Source organism: Accipiter gentilis, chromosome 17 (assembly GCF_929443795.1).
Source record: "Accipiter gentilis chromosome 17, bAccGen1.1, whole genome shotgun sequence".
In the NCBI taxonomy this organism is placed as follows: domain Eukaryota; kingdom Metazoa; phylum Chordata; class Aves; order Accipitriformes; family Accipitridae; genus Astur; species Astur gentilis.
Window position 1 is genome coordinate 15,637,994 of NC_064896.1, and position 15,078 is coordinate 15,653,071.

General features: G+C 36.8%; 1 protein-coding gene across 7 annotated transcripts in view; it reads left to right on the forward strand.

Annotated features, from left to right (window-relative positions):
* Positions 1-15,078, forward strand: part of SOX6 (SRY-box transcription factor 6) — a 381,650-nt gene that overhangs the window by 345,274 nt on the left and 21,298 nt on the right. For all 7 annotated transcript variants that reach the window (XM_049819851.1, XM_049819852.1, XM_049819846.1 and 4 more), the window contains one exon: positions 1,430-1,538. In XM_049819851.1, coding sequence (XP_049675808.1) covers positions 1,430-1,538 — 109 coding nt within the window. The remainder of the gene's footprint in view (positions 1-1,429; positions 1,539-15,078) is intronic.

Below are 15,078 nucleotides of genomic sequence, written 5' to 3' on the forward strand. Positions count from 1 at the left end.
ACAGAAAATAATTTTAAAAAATCCATGGCTGAAGGAATCAAAAGAATGAGGAATCAAAAGAATTCCTTGTTGTTGGCCTGGTGGGGTTTTATTACTGAAAGATAATGATAATAGAAAATAATCACATTGGAAAATGGAAGTATTGGGAGGTGGCGCGAATGAGGAGTGAAGGCCATAAAGTATGTTTTGCCCTTAAGAACATTTCCAAGTTTCTAACCATCTTGCAGGAGAGAAGCTCCTAATGTTTTCTTCTTATGTCTAGTATGCACAGCACAGAACTAGGTCATTGAACAATAGACTGAACAGCAATCAGCACTCTACTTCTGCATAATGCATTAAGTATAACATGGAGAAACTGTTCGCAGAGCTGAAAGCTGGTATTTCAAGTCTGTAAATTCAAGCTGACATGACATTTAATATTGTTTCATAGTAATGAACAACAAGGTTTCATTCATTCACAAGTACAACATAATGCCAAGTTTAGTCTGAAGACGTAACAACAAGGCAAGAGGGAAAACATGCTATGTTCCTTCAAATGAGAACGCTAAATTAATGATAACCATTGAACGCTTTGCTACTGATACACAGTACTACAGAGACTACTATTGTGAGACAATATTACACTGTCATTTATAGTGCCCTTGTCCAGCAGTTGATTGAGGAACTGGGCTAGCACATAAAATACCTTTCAGTTTCCACTTTCTAGTTCCAGGTTTCCTATGGAGGTCTCCAGCTCTCAAAAGCTTTCTGTTTTTCTAGGAGTGTGCATTCTTTTTTTTCTTCTTTTTTTTTTCTTTTTTAATCTCCTTAGGTTCCCTATCCGCTGATGTACAATTTAAATTCCTAGACAAAATAATAATATCAGTTCTGTCATCTATTATTCCTTCTTTCAAATACTTGTCTTTGAAAACCTCTTGCATAAAATTCAGACTTGTGTTTTCTCAGAGGTATGAATGCAAACTTGAATCTCATAGTGGGGAAAAAGTGCTTTTTCCATTATAATTAGCAGTATATTTTAATACAAACTCTTCTTTCAACTTCTGAATTTTCATGTCTCCCAAATGTTGATTGTCTTTTCCAGTTGAAGTTAGAAAATAAGTGGAAAGGCAAAGTGAGCAGCATTGATCAGCACTGTTTGCTGCCAAGAGTGTTTTGTATTTGCATGTACAATCGTTTATGCGTTATGGCAGTGCAGATCAAAATAATCTCAAAGTTTTGGTATATGTTTCACATTTAAAACTGATTTTCATAAATGCAAGCATTCAGAATCTGTAAAAAATTGTCCCCGAGTTAAAATTCCAATTAAATGCTCTCATTATTTGTTCAGATATAAAAAAATAAGGCCTGTATCAGTGCATACACATATGCACAGGCATATAATGAGAACTAACCTATATGGACCATTAAGACTACTTCTGTTCTTTTCCAGGAAAGAACAAGGTTTGAAAATTTAGGCCCACAGTTAACAGGGAAACCCAATGAAGATGGAAAACTGGGCCCTGGTGTCATCGATCTTACAAGGCCAGAAGATGCAGAAGGTGAGTTGCAAATTTGTCTCTGGGTTATTGAACACTGCATCACAGAATGGTATGGCTGAAATGCTGCCAGTGTCATAAGTACTGTCTAGCTTACATCCCAGGTAACACTTGAATGATATTTTTGTGAGATTGTAATAAGTCCATAGCAAAGGGTAGATACATGAAAAGGACTGTATACACCCCTAAGCCCTTCTGCAATGCAACTATTTTTTTTTCCCCAGCAGCTGTTAGTTAAGTGTTTTAAATAGTATTATTATATTATTATTAATATATATTATTATGGTATTTTAAATAGTTTTTAAATACTATATTTTATACTATTAATAAGAGTGTAGGAAACAATGAGAAAATTATCTCAGCAAGGCAATACATATATATTTTTTCACTGGTTTTTAAGGATTTAGCAGCTTTGAAGAAAGTTAGAGCTTTTTAAGTGTACCCATCAGTGCAGTCACAAACTATTCAACATATAGCAAGCACAATTTTATTGACAGGCAGCTGTCAAATGATAATGGAAAAATAGTTCACATTTTCTATATGAAAATGTTTTTTTCATGATATAAGCCTTCAGTGCATTTGCACTCATTCCAGTGAGAATTCTATATATCGGGCATACAGTCTCAAGCCACAGGTGGAAGTCAGTATTTATCAAGACCGAGTTTAGTCTCTAGCAGAGTTACCATGCATGCTCTGGAAGTGGATGCCACTGGTATCCTCTCTACCCTATGATACATTAGAAGAGAACAGGTAGATAGGTAGGAACCCTACCAGTAGCAGTAGTAAGATTAATGTACTATTCAGATAGAACATTATGCAACATCTTGCCCCCTCAATTTACTTCTGTTTAAGAATAATTTTGCTCTTTTTTAACCTGACAAGTTCTAGTTATGCCACTGTTCCTGAGAAAATGTTAAAACATCTCTAAATTTCTCCACTAATATCCAAGCATCTGACAGGTTCAAAATTTGCTTTTTTTCTTGGATCAAAAGAATAGGGCCAATAAACTTGTGGTTATTGACAAATAGGGTTATTTTCAAATGGTTCTTGAAATACTGTGACAGAATTTTTCTGACAAAAAGGCATTAATATTTTCTGTATGGAGAAATATTCCTGTGAGCACATTTTCTGTTCTGTCTCTCTGTGACCCAGAAATAAACGGTCCAGGTAAGGTCTCATGAATTGTCCCTTCATTTTGAAGTCTGACAACAACAGCACATGTAAATGTTATCTTTTTTTTACTGTATGCATAGTACATGATATGCCTGTGATAAACTATCTTAGAGCCCTGATTCTCCTTGCTTGCCAACCAACATACGTTATCTTTAATCAGTCTCTAGGCAAACCAAAAAAGCTCAATTTAAAAGTATTTTGGGCAAGGACTTGTATACAATGGAGAAGCTGTAAGTTCAGTTCTAAGATGTTCCTGTATTGACTCACCCATACAGCGGAATAGTTAACTCTCAAATTTAATTCAGCAAAATATTCCTAATTATTGGCTTAATATTATGATTATCTTGTCACATGGAACTGACACATGCACCAGGAGAACATGCTGACATGTTTTTTGCTTATTTTTTTTTTCTTTAAGTATTTTAACATAGTCAAGTTTTCAGGTCTCCATAACAGTAAGATAAGATGATGACTGAAGCTCATCAGCTATTTATTACAAATAATATTCAGAAGGAGGCTAGCACGTTAATGAGATACTTCATATTTTCCATATTATATATATCTATAATTAATAGTTCCTTATAAAACCAATAATTTCCACATTTTAATTTCTAGGGAGCTGTTATTTATGAGCTTCATTTATTCATCCTTTATAGGATGTGATTGGCCATTGTTGTATTTTCTTTAAATAGAAAAATAATGAACAGAACGTAGGTAAAAAATAACTTTCAGACAGGTGTTTTGCAATGATTATGATTTTTTTTTTTCTAGAAAAAAAGGACTTAGGAGATACATGGACTTTCAAAAGTACTTGTTGACTAATCAGTTATTTATAAACTGCTTTGTAATGGAATTTCCATCCTATGGCAACTTCTCCTATTTCAACATGTTGAGGGATATATTTTTCCTCAGTTGGGATGAAAAGTTGCAACAGAATACTTACAGATACAGAGTTACTAGTTCATATGACATCAAGTCCCTGATGACTTCCTTGGTTTAGCTCATTTCCTTCAATTCATCCTTTCTCTTTCTAGTGTCCTTAATTTAGTATCTTGATACACCTAGTGGTACTGACAGCCCCCCCCTGTTACTGGATAGTGCAGAACGAAGCTTTGACATATGTAACCTAAGCTACAGTGATATGTGCCAGTTTAAGGACAGCGCACATGTCTTTCTAGAGCTAGTGGGGCAGTTTGAGGCATGGTGTGTTGCCACATGGGAAATCTGAGTTCATGAATGGATTCAGATTTCCAGACTTTGTTTAGCAGCCAAGAGATGTCTCTGGAAAAGAGGTGCTGGACGAATACCTCTGCTGATCTGAAAAAAAAGGTGGCAGGAGTTCAAAACTGAGCTGCTTATTTGTCCTTCTAGTTGTAGACAAGGTGAATTTAGATATTAGTTGGATAGAAAAAAAGACATTCGAAATATCACCCAAGTTTTGCCCCTTACCTTTGGCAAGCTAGCGAAGAGATGACACTTTTAGCGTGGCATCAGTTAGAGTCGAAGTCCATTGAAAACAGTGCTGCTGAAATATCAGCAGTTAAACTGTGGCCTGATGTACTGTACCATGCTACAGATTCTGTTCGTCTTCAAGAATATTAATACTTCTAATTGCCATGAAACTAATACAGATTTTTCTAGGTTTGCTATGTTGCAAAGTTTTTTATTTGTGTTGCTATTATTTTGTGCTTCCATGTGTGTCTGTTTCAGCACTGCATTACTAAGAAACTTGACAACTTATTCTTTAGAATCATGGAATCATTTAGGTTGAAAAAGACCCTTAAGATCATCAAGTCCAACCATTAACCTAACACTATCAAGTCTACCACTAAACCGTGTCCCTAAGCACCACATCTACATGTCTTTTAAATACCTCCAGGGATGGTATCAACCACTTCCTGGGGCAGCCTGTTCCAGTGCTTGATAACCCTTTCAGTGAAGAATTTTTTCCTAATATCCAGTCTAAACCTTCCCTGGTACAACTTGAGGCCATTTCCTCTTGCCCTATCACTTGATACTTGGGGAGAGACACCCACCTCACTACAACCTCCTTTCAGGTAGTTATAGAGAGTGATAAGGTCTCCCCTGAGCCTCCTTTTCTCCAGGCTAAACAACCCCCATTCCCTCAGCTGCTCCTCATAGGACTTGCTCTCTGGACCCTTCATCAGCTTCATTGCTCTTCTTTGGCCTCCTCTAAAAAGAGAGCTTTGTTGCATTTTAGTGTGTGGCCAAGGTCACAATCTCAACTGAATGTCAAAAGTTCCTAAGAGCCATAGTTATATTCTTTGAAGACTTTGTGTGTTTCACACCTTCCTTTCTGTTTTGTCATTGTTACTTTCTTTTAATCTTTTTTTCAATTATTTTTTTTTAGTTATCATTTGAGCGCAGGTTGCTGTAGACATCTTTAGATAATATTCATGTATTTTGTTGTGTGCTTTTACGCAAATAACAGTCGTATAGAAAATAAAGATTTCTGAAGTAACATATTGGTAGTCAACTTTTGACCCCCTATCTTTCTTCATCAGAAATAAATCCAGATCTCTGAGGTCCAAGTGCAGTTGTGACAGAATGAGTGTGTGCCTGTTAGATCTGTCAGATGGTTTTACTCCCATCACCAGAATTTTAGAATGTCAGAGTTATGAAATTTACTACATTTAGAGAAGATATATTGACTATTTGTAGAGGGCTTTTTGGGGGGGTGATGGGAGGGAGAGTGGTGTAACAGATTTATTCCTGAGCCGAGGACTCCAAATTTAGTCCCACTGCTGGCCATAAACTGGGGGGAAGTGCAGTTTGGGCTGCATCCTGATCCCCCAACTGATCTAGATCAAGGGGGCTATGGAAGTGCAGTTCCACTCCCTGCCTACCTGCACAGCTGCACTAAAGTGTGCAGAGACATGGTACGTGTCTGTCTCATCCCAACAGGCAGCCGACGTAGACCAAATCTGGGAATTGCTCCTTGTTCCCATAGGTTTGACACAGCCTTTAAGGTTCAAGTAATTTGTTATAAGAAGTATCAGCAGACTTCTGTGTTTTATGGAATGCCTTTGTAATAGTATCTAGCAATGATTTCTCTCTACTCCTTATATCTTTTCTATAACATATGGCAGTGATCTAAGTTTGACAGGATCAGAGTCGTGTTTTCCTTTAATTTTAGGAATGTTTGCAGTAGTGGCTCATTGATCAGAAGCCGAAGCTACATGTGTATTTTTTTTGAATCATGAATTATAAGACAAGTCTTGAAATTCTTTAAATTTAGCTCTATGCAATTATAAGACAAATATGAAAGGATACTGTAGAATGACTTTTAAGACTTAACTTGTTGTCCCTGCCCCGTGTGTGAAACCTTTTTAAGATTAATGGTAACTAGTTCTACTTTCAGAGATGACTTAGCATATGAAGTCATTTTCAAAGCTTGTGTTACTCATACTGACCTGACTGTCACCTGAATGGAGGCCTGAAAATCATCAACAAGAGTTTTATATTAAATACGACATAAACTGACATCTCTATTACCTCCTTAGCTACCAGCTGGACTGGGCTAACTATATTAAAAATCATGCTCGGACTGTATTCAAAAACATTGCTACTGACTGCGACACCATTGATGAATAATCCACAGCTATTAGATTCATATCATTACCTGGAAATCCCAGTTGTCATGTTAAAATATATGATACATTTGTAGCTAGCAAAATTCAAAAACATGATTTGAGAGCCTCTTAAATGTTTGGTGACTGGGATGCAAAATTATAAACAACAGCCAATTATAGAACTAAACAAGGATTATTTTTTTTTCTCCAAACCTCATCATTTTAAAGGAAACATCATTCTTTCTGTAGGCGGCTTCATAATTTTGAACATGTGAGATTGTCAGTACTGAAATACAGCGAACTGGCATGGACATACCAAGACAGCTTTGAATCTAGCTATAGCTACAACCCCTTTTTGAACATGACTGACATACATCAACTGACCAGAGTGTGTAGAATATAGTCAGGAGCCATATGTGAAACCTGTTTAAATTCCAGGTGGGGGAAACCTAAAGTATTTCATACTTAGTTATCTGAGAATGTTGGGTGATCTGAATATTTTTTTTTTTTTTTTTTTTTTTTTGGTTCAAGTTCTAAAAAAGATATTCCTTTCACAGATGCTCACTTTTGGTGATAGTGCTGCTTCTTTTGAATAGTATAATATGCTCTATGTTTATGGATCTTGTGCTTGTATAATGTGCTCTATGTTTATGGATCCTTCTGGTTTTGTGGTTGTGGTCAAATGCTTTGGAAATTTGTAGGAAGCATGTTAAGATTTTGTTTTGTAGTAGATGGAAATCTGCAGAAGAGCCCTAACGTTCCTGTTGACAATTACTGATTTTACCTTAGCTCAGATTGCAGTGTGGTTTCCTTCAGCAGTCATAGTCAGGGATTCAAATTCCATCAAGACCTGATATTCATTCCTGCCAAAGAATTGGATCTGTTAAAATATAGCTTTCTTGATTGGATCCTGGGCTCAGGGCAAAAACATCTGAATGTTGCTGTTTTGCCACTGCCTCACTGTGTGATTTTTGTAACAGAGAACTAACTTCTCTGTGTCCTGTTTTCCCAAATGAAAAATCAGATGCATTCTGAAGCTAAATTCATTTTTATAAAGCAAATGGAAACAGATGAAAATGCCGTATTAGTACTTAACATTTAGTTCCATGTTTGCTCATGTTAATATAGTAGATTTCAAGCGCATGTGAGTTAAATATTTGGCTTCACAGTTTGCCATTTGGTACAACATACACAAAGACCTTTTCTTCTGAGTCCTGTTTTGATGTTTTCATTTGTTCTATTTCTCATTTGGCACCTTTCTTGATTCCGTAAACTGTATTTAGCACTTGCTGCTTCTTCCTTTGATACTAATCTACCAGTGTGTGTTAAGCATGGACCGTAGTTCTGAGGATAGGTATATGCCTGCTAGTTTAGATAAAAACAGTTTTAAATAATGTGATGGGATCTGACTGTCCACTTTATCTGTATCTACGTATTTATTTATCCTTGTATTAAACTATTACTTTTCAAAGTCTCCTAAAGGATAACATCTGCTATGAAACCTAGATGTTGAGTTAGTCATTAAGAGGATTCTTGGAGTCCTTAGCATAGGATTGGTACCAGCCCACCTTCTTAAAATCATTGACTTAGTGCCTGTGTCCTTCCTTTCACTCCCTGCTGTCTCTTACTTTGATTTGTAAATTCCTTGATTTAAAGATTGTGGTTTTCTATATACCAAGTCACTGTTTGAGATTATACAGTTTTAAGCCTTATCTGTTTGATCATGGTATCTTTCACCACACTCCAAGTAGGCTGAATGCAAGCCAATTGGGGACTGCAAGCTGCATAACCATTGGTAATAGGCTGGTTCCAGTAGTAAGCCCTAGCTTGATCTTATTAATTCCAGTCCAGATATATACAGTTTTTGGTCTGAACCTGATTTTGGACTTGAGCCCAAGCTTGGAGAAGCACAAGCTCACCTTTGCTTTTAAAAGAACATATTTCTATTCAGCAGTGAGTGTAAGAACCCAGTTCTGCAGCATTTCAGATGGTGGATTTGCTGACCAACATACAAAGTCAATGAATTGCTAAATATTTGCAGGAATTAACAGCAGTCTGTCTCTTTATGTCCATAAAACTAGCACTTCCCATTCATATTTGACTTGGGCTAGCCACATCGCAAGGCATGTTGTAGTACAATGAAAGATTCTACCTGCCCAAAAGCAAGGGAAATTGAATAGCAGAGAAAGAAAGAAATGGTGTTAGGTATCATCATGGATTTAACCAGTTGCCACAACATGGTGAACAAGGAGAGGTTGCAATGGCAGCAGCAGCAGTGAATGTGGAATCATGTAGAGGAAAGGAATGAGCGAACTGGGGGAACAGGGAGTCTTTGCAATGTAGAAGGTAGTTTCTTGGCTGTGTGAGGAGAAATATGAGAAAAAGGAGCTACAAAGGGAGCACAAGGCTGATAACTAAGGGTGAGGGGAAACTGCTGCCTTGTCAAAATTTCTGTCCGTCTGTCAAAGCTTCATTTTTCTCCCTCCCTGGTGATAGAGCAGACAAGTGCCTGGGTTTTGCAAATCTACTAAGTAAAAAATAGATCAACACTTTCTTAAAGGAGTACTCAAAGCCTCAACATTCTCATATATGCCCAATAGTAAATAATTGCTTATACAAAAGGGTGACACAGTTCCTTCCTAACTCCAAAAAGTGTTGACTTTGAGCAGCTGAAGAGGTAGGTGAAAGGGAACCATATATTTGCAGGCAGATCAATTTTGCCAGGCTGCCAACACAATCCAAACCTGTGAGGTAACTTGTTTAACACCCTCCTATGCAGAGGTGTAAACAGCAGGTAGTACATGCATGAAAAAGCATCACCTACTTTTGTGACAGTGCTTCATAAATACTGGAGGAAAGAATGCCTCTCCACGCCAGTATTTGTCGCACATAAATATTTGTAATAGTTGCTATGGCAGTTGAGAGGGGAAAGATGAAAATCAGAAAACAGTGAAAGCTGTCTGAAAACAAAGAAGTGTTTCCAGAGAGAATGCAGTAAGCTCAAGTACTGGAATTTTTATTCCCCTGAATTCTTATTATAGCTCTTTGTTTAAATAAAATACCATAAGTGTATCTTTATTATTTAAAGATAAAATAACTTATTATCTTGGTTAATTAGACCAGATGCTAAAAGGTGGCCTTCATTAATTGTGGTTGCCATTTTAAACACCCATGAATCTATCTGATTGTGCCTGATACTTGAGTGATACACTTAAATTTTTCAGAATAACTCATAACAGATTGGGAATCTGGGATAAAGTACTTAGGCACAGTATTACAGTTGTGTTGGATGAGATTCAGTGCCTCAGCCCTGGAGTAACTCAATGCCTGCAAATGGGATAGGAGTAAGACATTATGTCTTTAAGAACCATCCCATCACTTTTCTGATGGCAACCACTTCATGAATCTCATTGTTGTCAGCATCCCCATAACATTTTACAGGGGGAACTCCCACGCTGAGTACTGAAAAATGCAAGCTGGGGGTGTGTGGACTGATCTTCCCATGGCATTGAAACTTATTTCTCTCAAGACACTAATATTTAACATACAGTATGCTTCTCACTTTCAGAATAATAAATCTGGATGTCCTCCAAAAGTGTTACCTTTTGATTTTCAGCTGTCTTAGGTATTTTTTTCCTACTGCTAAATACAAGGCTTTCTCATTTGCTGTTTCCATGCTACAGTAATTGATTCTTATAGAATAGTACCTTTATTAAAAAAAATTCTAGTTAGAATTTCTGATGTTGTACAACCAACCACTGTTACAATGCCCTGAGTTTTACATAAGGGTGCCTATTAGCACAGTTATGGTTAAGGGCTTGTCACAATTTCCATTATATAGTAAAACATTATTTTCAGGAATTTAGAACAAGGCTGTAAAAAGTAACTGTGGGCTGCAGTTTTACATAGAAAATCTTTGCCCATGAGAAAATTATTGTCACAAATGCTGAAAGCAAGTCAGTTTGCTTAGCTATTTTTAAGTGGAGTGAATGAAAAACTAAATATAGTAGTTCAGTGGTTTAAAACATTTTTTCACACTCATATCCAGCCATCGCAGGTGTAAAACACCCCATGGTCCTGATTCTTAGCTCTGCACGTGTCTCTGTATTGCTCCAATATTGCAAAAGGAGTTTGAAGCTGCCTAAAATAGCATAAGATTTCCAGGCACTATTGAATTTTCAGCTGATGGAGAAAGCCACCATTATGTCATACTGCATGGAGGAGGGAGGAATCTTGCCCTTCTTCCTTATCTCCTTGAGCACAGGGAGTGGAGCAGAAATATGAATACATTAAGGAAAGAACATCATATCTTCTGGCTAAGCATGAGCAATTGATACAGATTCAGACAAGTCCTCTTCTTTGTACAACTGTCTGTTTTTCTAAGTCTGTACTGCACACCATTTTCTCCTTCAGGATTCTCAATAACTCACAATAGAAAAGTGTTTAAGAGCATTTGCCTTCCTTCCACGTAGATATGAAGAGTTTAGTGCAGAACCTAGTAGCAAGGGGACAATATTTTCTTAATTTGTACTTTGATTCAATTTTACAGAATCAGGGGTCCAATATGTGTGTGGGGTGGGCATTACAGTATCTTCACAGCTGCTGCAAATATTAAATGATTATGTTTTCAATTTGGCAGGAGCAGTTTCCCAGAAAGTGCAATATTTAAAAAAAAAGTAATTTGTAAATTTTCACACAAGCCCCTATTTCATGGCAAATCCCCCATTTTCATCCAAACCAGGTAAATGTGGCAATATATTTGGACATGCCATTGCCCTGTTTGCAAAAATATCTTCCTGGCTTCACTCACAAATCCCAAACCCAGAGGTGCAGCATATTTGAAAAATTAGCCTTGAGACTTTTTCCTAACATTTATTATTACTTGTTAACTTACAGCTCCTGTTATCATGCTGCTTTTGCTTCTCTCTCTTCATGATATATTATTTACTAATTATATTATTAATTATTATAACGTCAGCACCCCATGTGAAAGGCAAGAAGAAATGGCATATGAGTATCCTAGTCCTAGGTCCTTGTCATCTAATTACTGATATGATATGACAAGTGAGAACAGCAAACACTGGATGGAGGGAATTAGTTATATTGGTACAAAGAACGATGTCACATATGCCAGAAGGCGACAAATTCAATTGCAGATTGAATGTAGGAAATGGGCCACTAAAGCAGAGATTCCAACACACATTAAAACCTTTTGCAAAGTATTCTGCATTTCATTAATATCACATAATTTGAAGGAGGTGGTTTTGTAAACATCTCTCATGTTGTTAAACGTAGTTCTCTTTTATAAACCACATTGTACTTAAGCTTTTAAAAGTCATTGTTTTGCTACATAGGAGCAAGCAAAGTTGTTCGTTTAACAGTGTTCAGCCACACCTTGAACGATGCATCCACCAAATATGAAGTCAGGCTGCCTTTTTTTTCTGTGGTGTATTCCTGTCTGTCATTTCTCCATCTTGAAATAAAACAAAGCATTGACTGAAATATGAATGGATCATGTCCTATGGCCCTCATTCAGGCAAGATTTAAAAAAACCCAACTGTTAGGGATGACTGAAGACTGCAGAATTAATCCCTGTGTTTTAAATCAGTATCTTGTTTTCTGGATGTTCTAGCTGACACTGTAATGTCAGGAGAAATTTGAAATTATGTGAGTAACAAGTCCGCTGGCAATAAAGCTGTTACTCTTATTGAAACATTTCTAGGTTAAATAGATTAGTTCATTCCTCTTTGTATTGTTTTGACATTGAATATGATTAATATAGTAACAATAATTGCTTAGCTGGTAGAACAACAGTGTTTTTCTGAAAAAAAAAACCACCAAACAAAACAAAACCCCAAACGACAATTTGCAGTATTGATATGTCTTGTCAGATACCTAACAATAATTATTAGTAATATTTCTCTTGGGCTGGGCTGTTTTGGCCATGGTCTTCCTTTCTGTGGGCCTCTGCTTTCCTCATTCGAGTATGAAATGAAATATCAAAGAGAAACAACAATAGTGTTCGTGGGAATATTGATTGTAGTTAGACCTGATGAGTGGCAATCCCTTCCTTCTGGTGTCATTACTTAGGATGAATAACTTTCAACTTAAATATGTTTCACATTCTTTTCTATCAATAATATCTATGTCAGAATGGGGTTGTTAGCATTTAATTAATTATCTCTGAAGGGTCTCGAAGTTTGTAAGTGGCACGTGATTTAAATATCTTATGACACTTACATGCCTCCCCAAATTTATAGTAGAGACTGCCTCTTCATCCCAGTTTCTATCTAGATGCTTTGTGGATCTTCACAGAATAACTTCTCATGCTCTTATGTTACAGCACAAGTGGCACTATGTAGGCCACTGAGGGCTTAAGTCAGGCCTTAAGTACTAAGTAACTCAGTTATTAGTCCATGTAATTTAAAATACTATTGTATTGTTTTAGCTATATTCCATGCCAAATTTCCATGAGGGTTAATTTTGCCATGAAATGTGGTCACAAAATCTAAACTGTTTGTGTAAGCCATCAAGAAAGTAGTTGTGTTTAAGAGTTTTAATTAATTTAAATAATGTAGATTTGGGTATGGCTGGCTGTGGAGCATGGATGTGCTAATAGCTTATTTAGAAATATTGTTGCAGTATTTAATATGACCCAACTAACAGCTTTAAACACTGGTGAGTGAACTGCTACCACTGATAGAATAGTTGATTTCATTTCACACACAGAAGATATTTCACTATGAATTTTAGCTCTAGACTTTCCAATGGGGAAAGATGTATATGCAGGTTGTGAGGATGGCTGTGAGAACTGGTGCTGTGTTTTAATTGAGATTAAGAATTTTGCTTGCATATGTAAAACAAATGTCCTAAAAAAGTAAACTCACTGCCACCAAAACTGAAAACAAGGCACTTTGGAAAATATATGCTGATATATAACTGGCTAGAATTTCCTTCATTTTGCAAAGCCACGAGCCACATGCATCAGCTCACCACAAAGTCATTAGGTCTTTTTAAACTCAGATGAAAAACATTAACAAATACCACAAAAGGCTTTAGTATGGCCCCTTTGTTCATTCACATATGGCAGTTTATAACTCCTGCACCACTTGGGTCGTGTGTTTGTTTAAGCTGCCTCCATCAGGCCAGCCCTGAAAGAACAAAAGACATCTTGAGCGATCCTAAGCAGGAAATGGGCTAATCTAAACATGGCTTGTGACACTATAAGTAGAATAGAAAGGGGAGGGATTGATTAGTCATTAATGTCCAATTGACTCCATATGGATGTTGCAATAATAAGGCCTTTTTCAGTGCAGTAGCAGAGTTATTGAATTAGAGGTTTATGTTTCCTCAGAGCTGACCTTAGGGAATTCTGTTTTGATTCTTCTTGTTGATGTTTTAAAGAGAATGGAGTCTCTTAACAGGAAAAATAGAAGCCTTATCATAACTGAGTGTTGCTTGGATGTAGCTAACCTGTGCTACAGTATATTCCCACCTCTTAGTATTTACTTAGCACATTTCAGAACCCTTGCAGGTGAAATATTTTAGAGCCCATTTAAATATTCCAGTATTTCATGAATCACTCATGTCTTTCTCAGTTTTTTTCCCCCTTTTCATTCACTGACATGCAGCCTGTAAGCAATGTTCGGCCCTCAAATCCCAGCTGAATAATATTTGTTTAGCATTTGGAATGAAAGCAGCTTGACAAACAGACACTTCCCTGTAGAACATTTGTGCCACTGTGTGACTACAAGCATCCCCATTCCAGAGCTGGTCATGTTTCCAAGTGGGTGTTAGTTTTGCCTAGTGATGACAAGACATACCATAATGACAATAGTTCATGAGATACCCATTTATTTTGCCTCTCTTGCTGGTAATAAAGAATGAGAAAGTCTCCTGAATGTGGATGGGGATGAAAAAGTAAGAGGCAGGCAAGGGGCAAAACAGATAAATGTTACACTAACACTGCTACAAGTAACTTAGATTCCACTGAAGTAGTAATTTTTGTAACCTTCTCCAAAATTGAACTTAATGAACTCAAATCACTCATCATTTGAACTCAAAATAATAGCTAAATGATTATTCTTGTATTCTAAACTTTCCAAAGCTTCTTTTGTCATTCTATTCTTTCCAGATTTGCATTTTTTATTTGATTTGAAATACTGCTATATCTTTCAAAAAGGCTGCATTTGTCTGCCTACAGGTTAAGGGCAGGAAGAGGGACTGCCAAGCCAGTTTTTCATGCTCCCTGTTTTTATGGCATTTTCATATTTATGAGTAACCCATCTCTAGTAGTAAAAGAGTGACTCCTGTTTGCATGTTCATTAGATTCTTGTCTCTGCAATGCAAACTGCTAGCAGCGCAAGTTGTGTTACCACAGACAGGGCCAGGTATTTTGGAGGTCGCAATCAGTCTTTTCCAAAGTAGACAAAAATGTCATCGCAGTTTAATGAATAACTGATGATAGGAGCTTTACTACTAACCAGCCACTCTTACACTAGGAATGTAGAAAGAACATCTTTATTTCTATATATCCTATCTTGGTATATGTCTATGGAAGATGGTACGGAGTATATTCTTTAGAGTAGCCAAAGATTTGTTTTCTGGGGTGGAGTCAAAGGATATGTATCACTTCAAACACGAATCAGTGGCCAGAGTGTGGAGAGTAATTAAGGAATAACAGTATGACTGACAAAAATCTCTTTCGTTTTGCTGTTACTTCATTTCTCTTTCTTTCCTCATCTTTTTCTCACCCCTTTTTTGCTCCTTTCTATCAT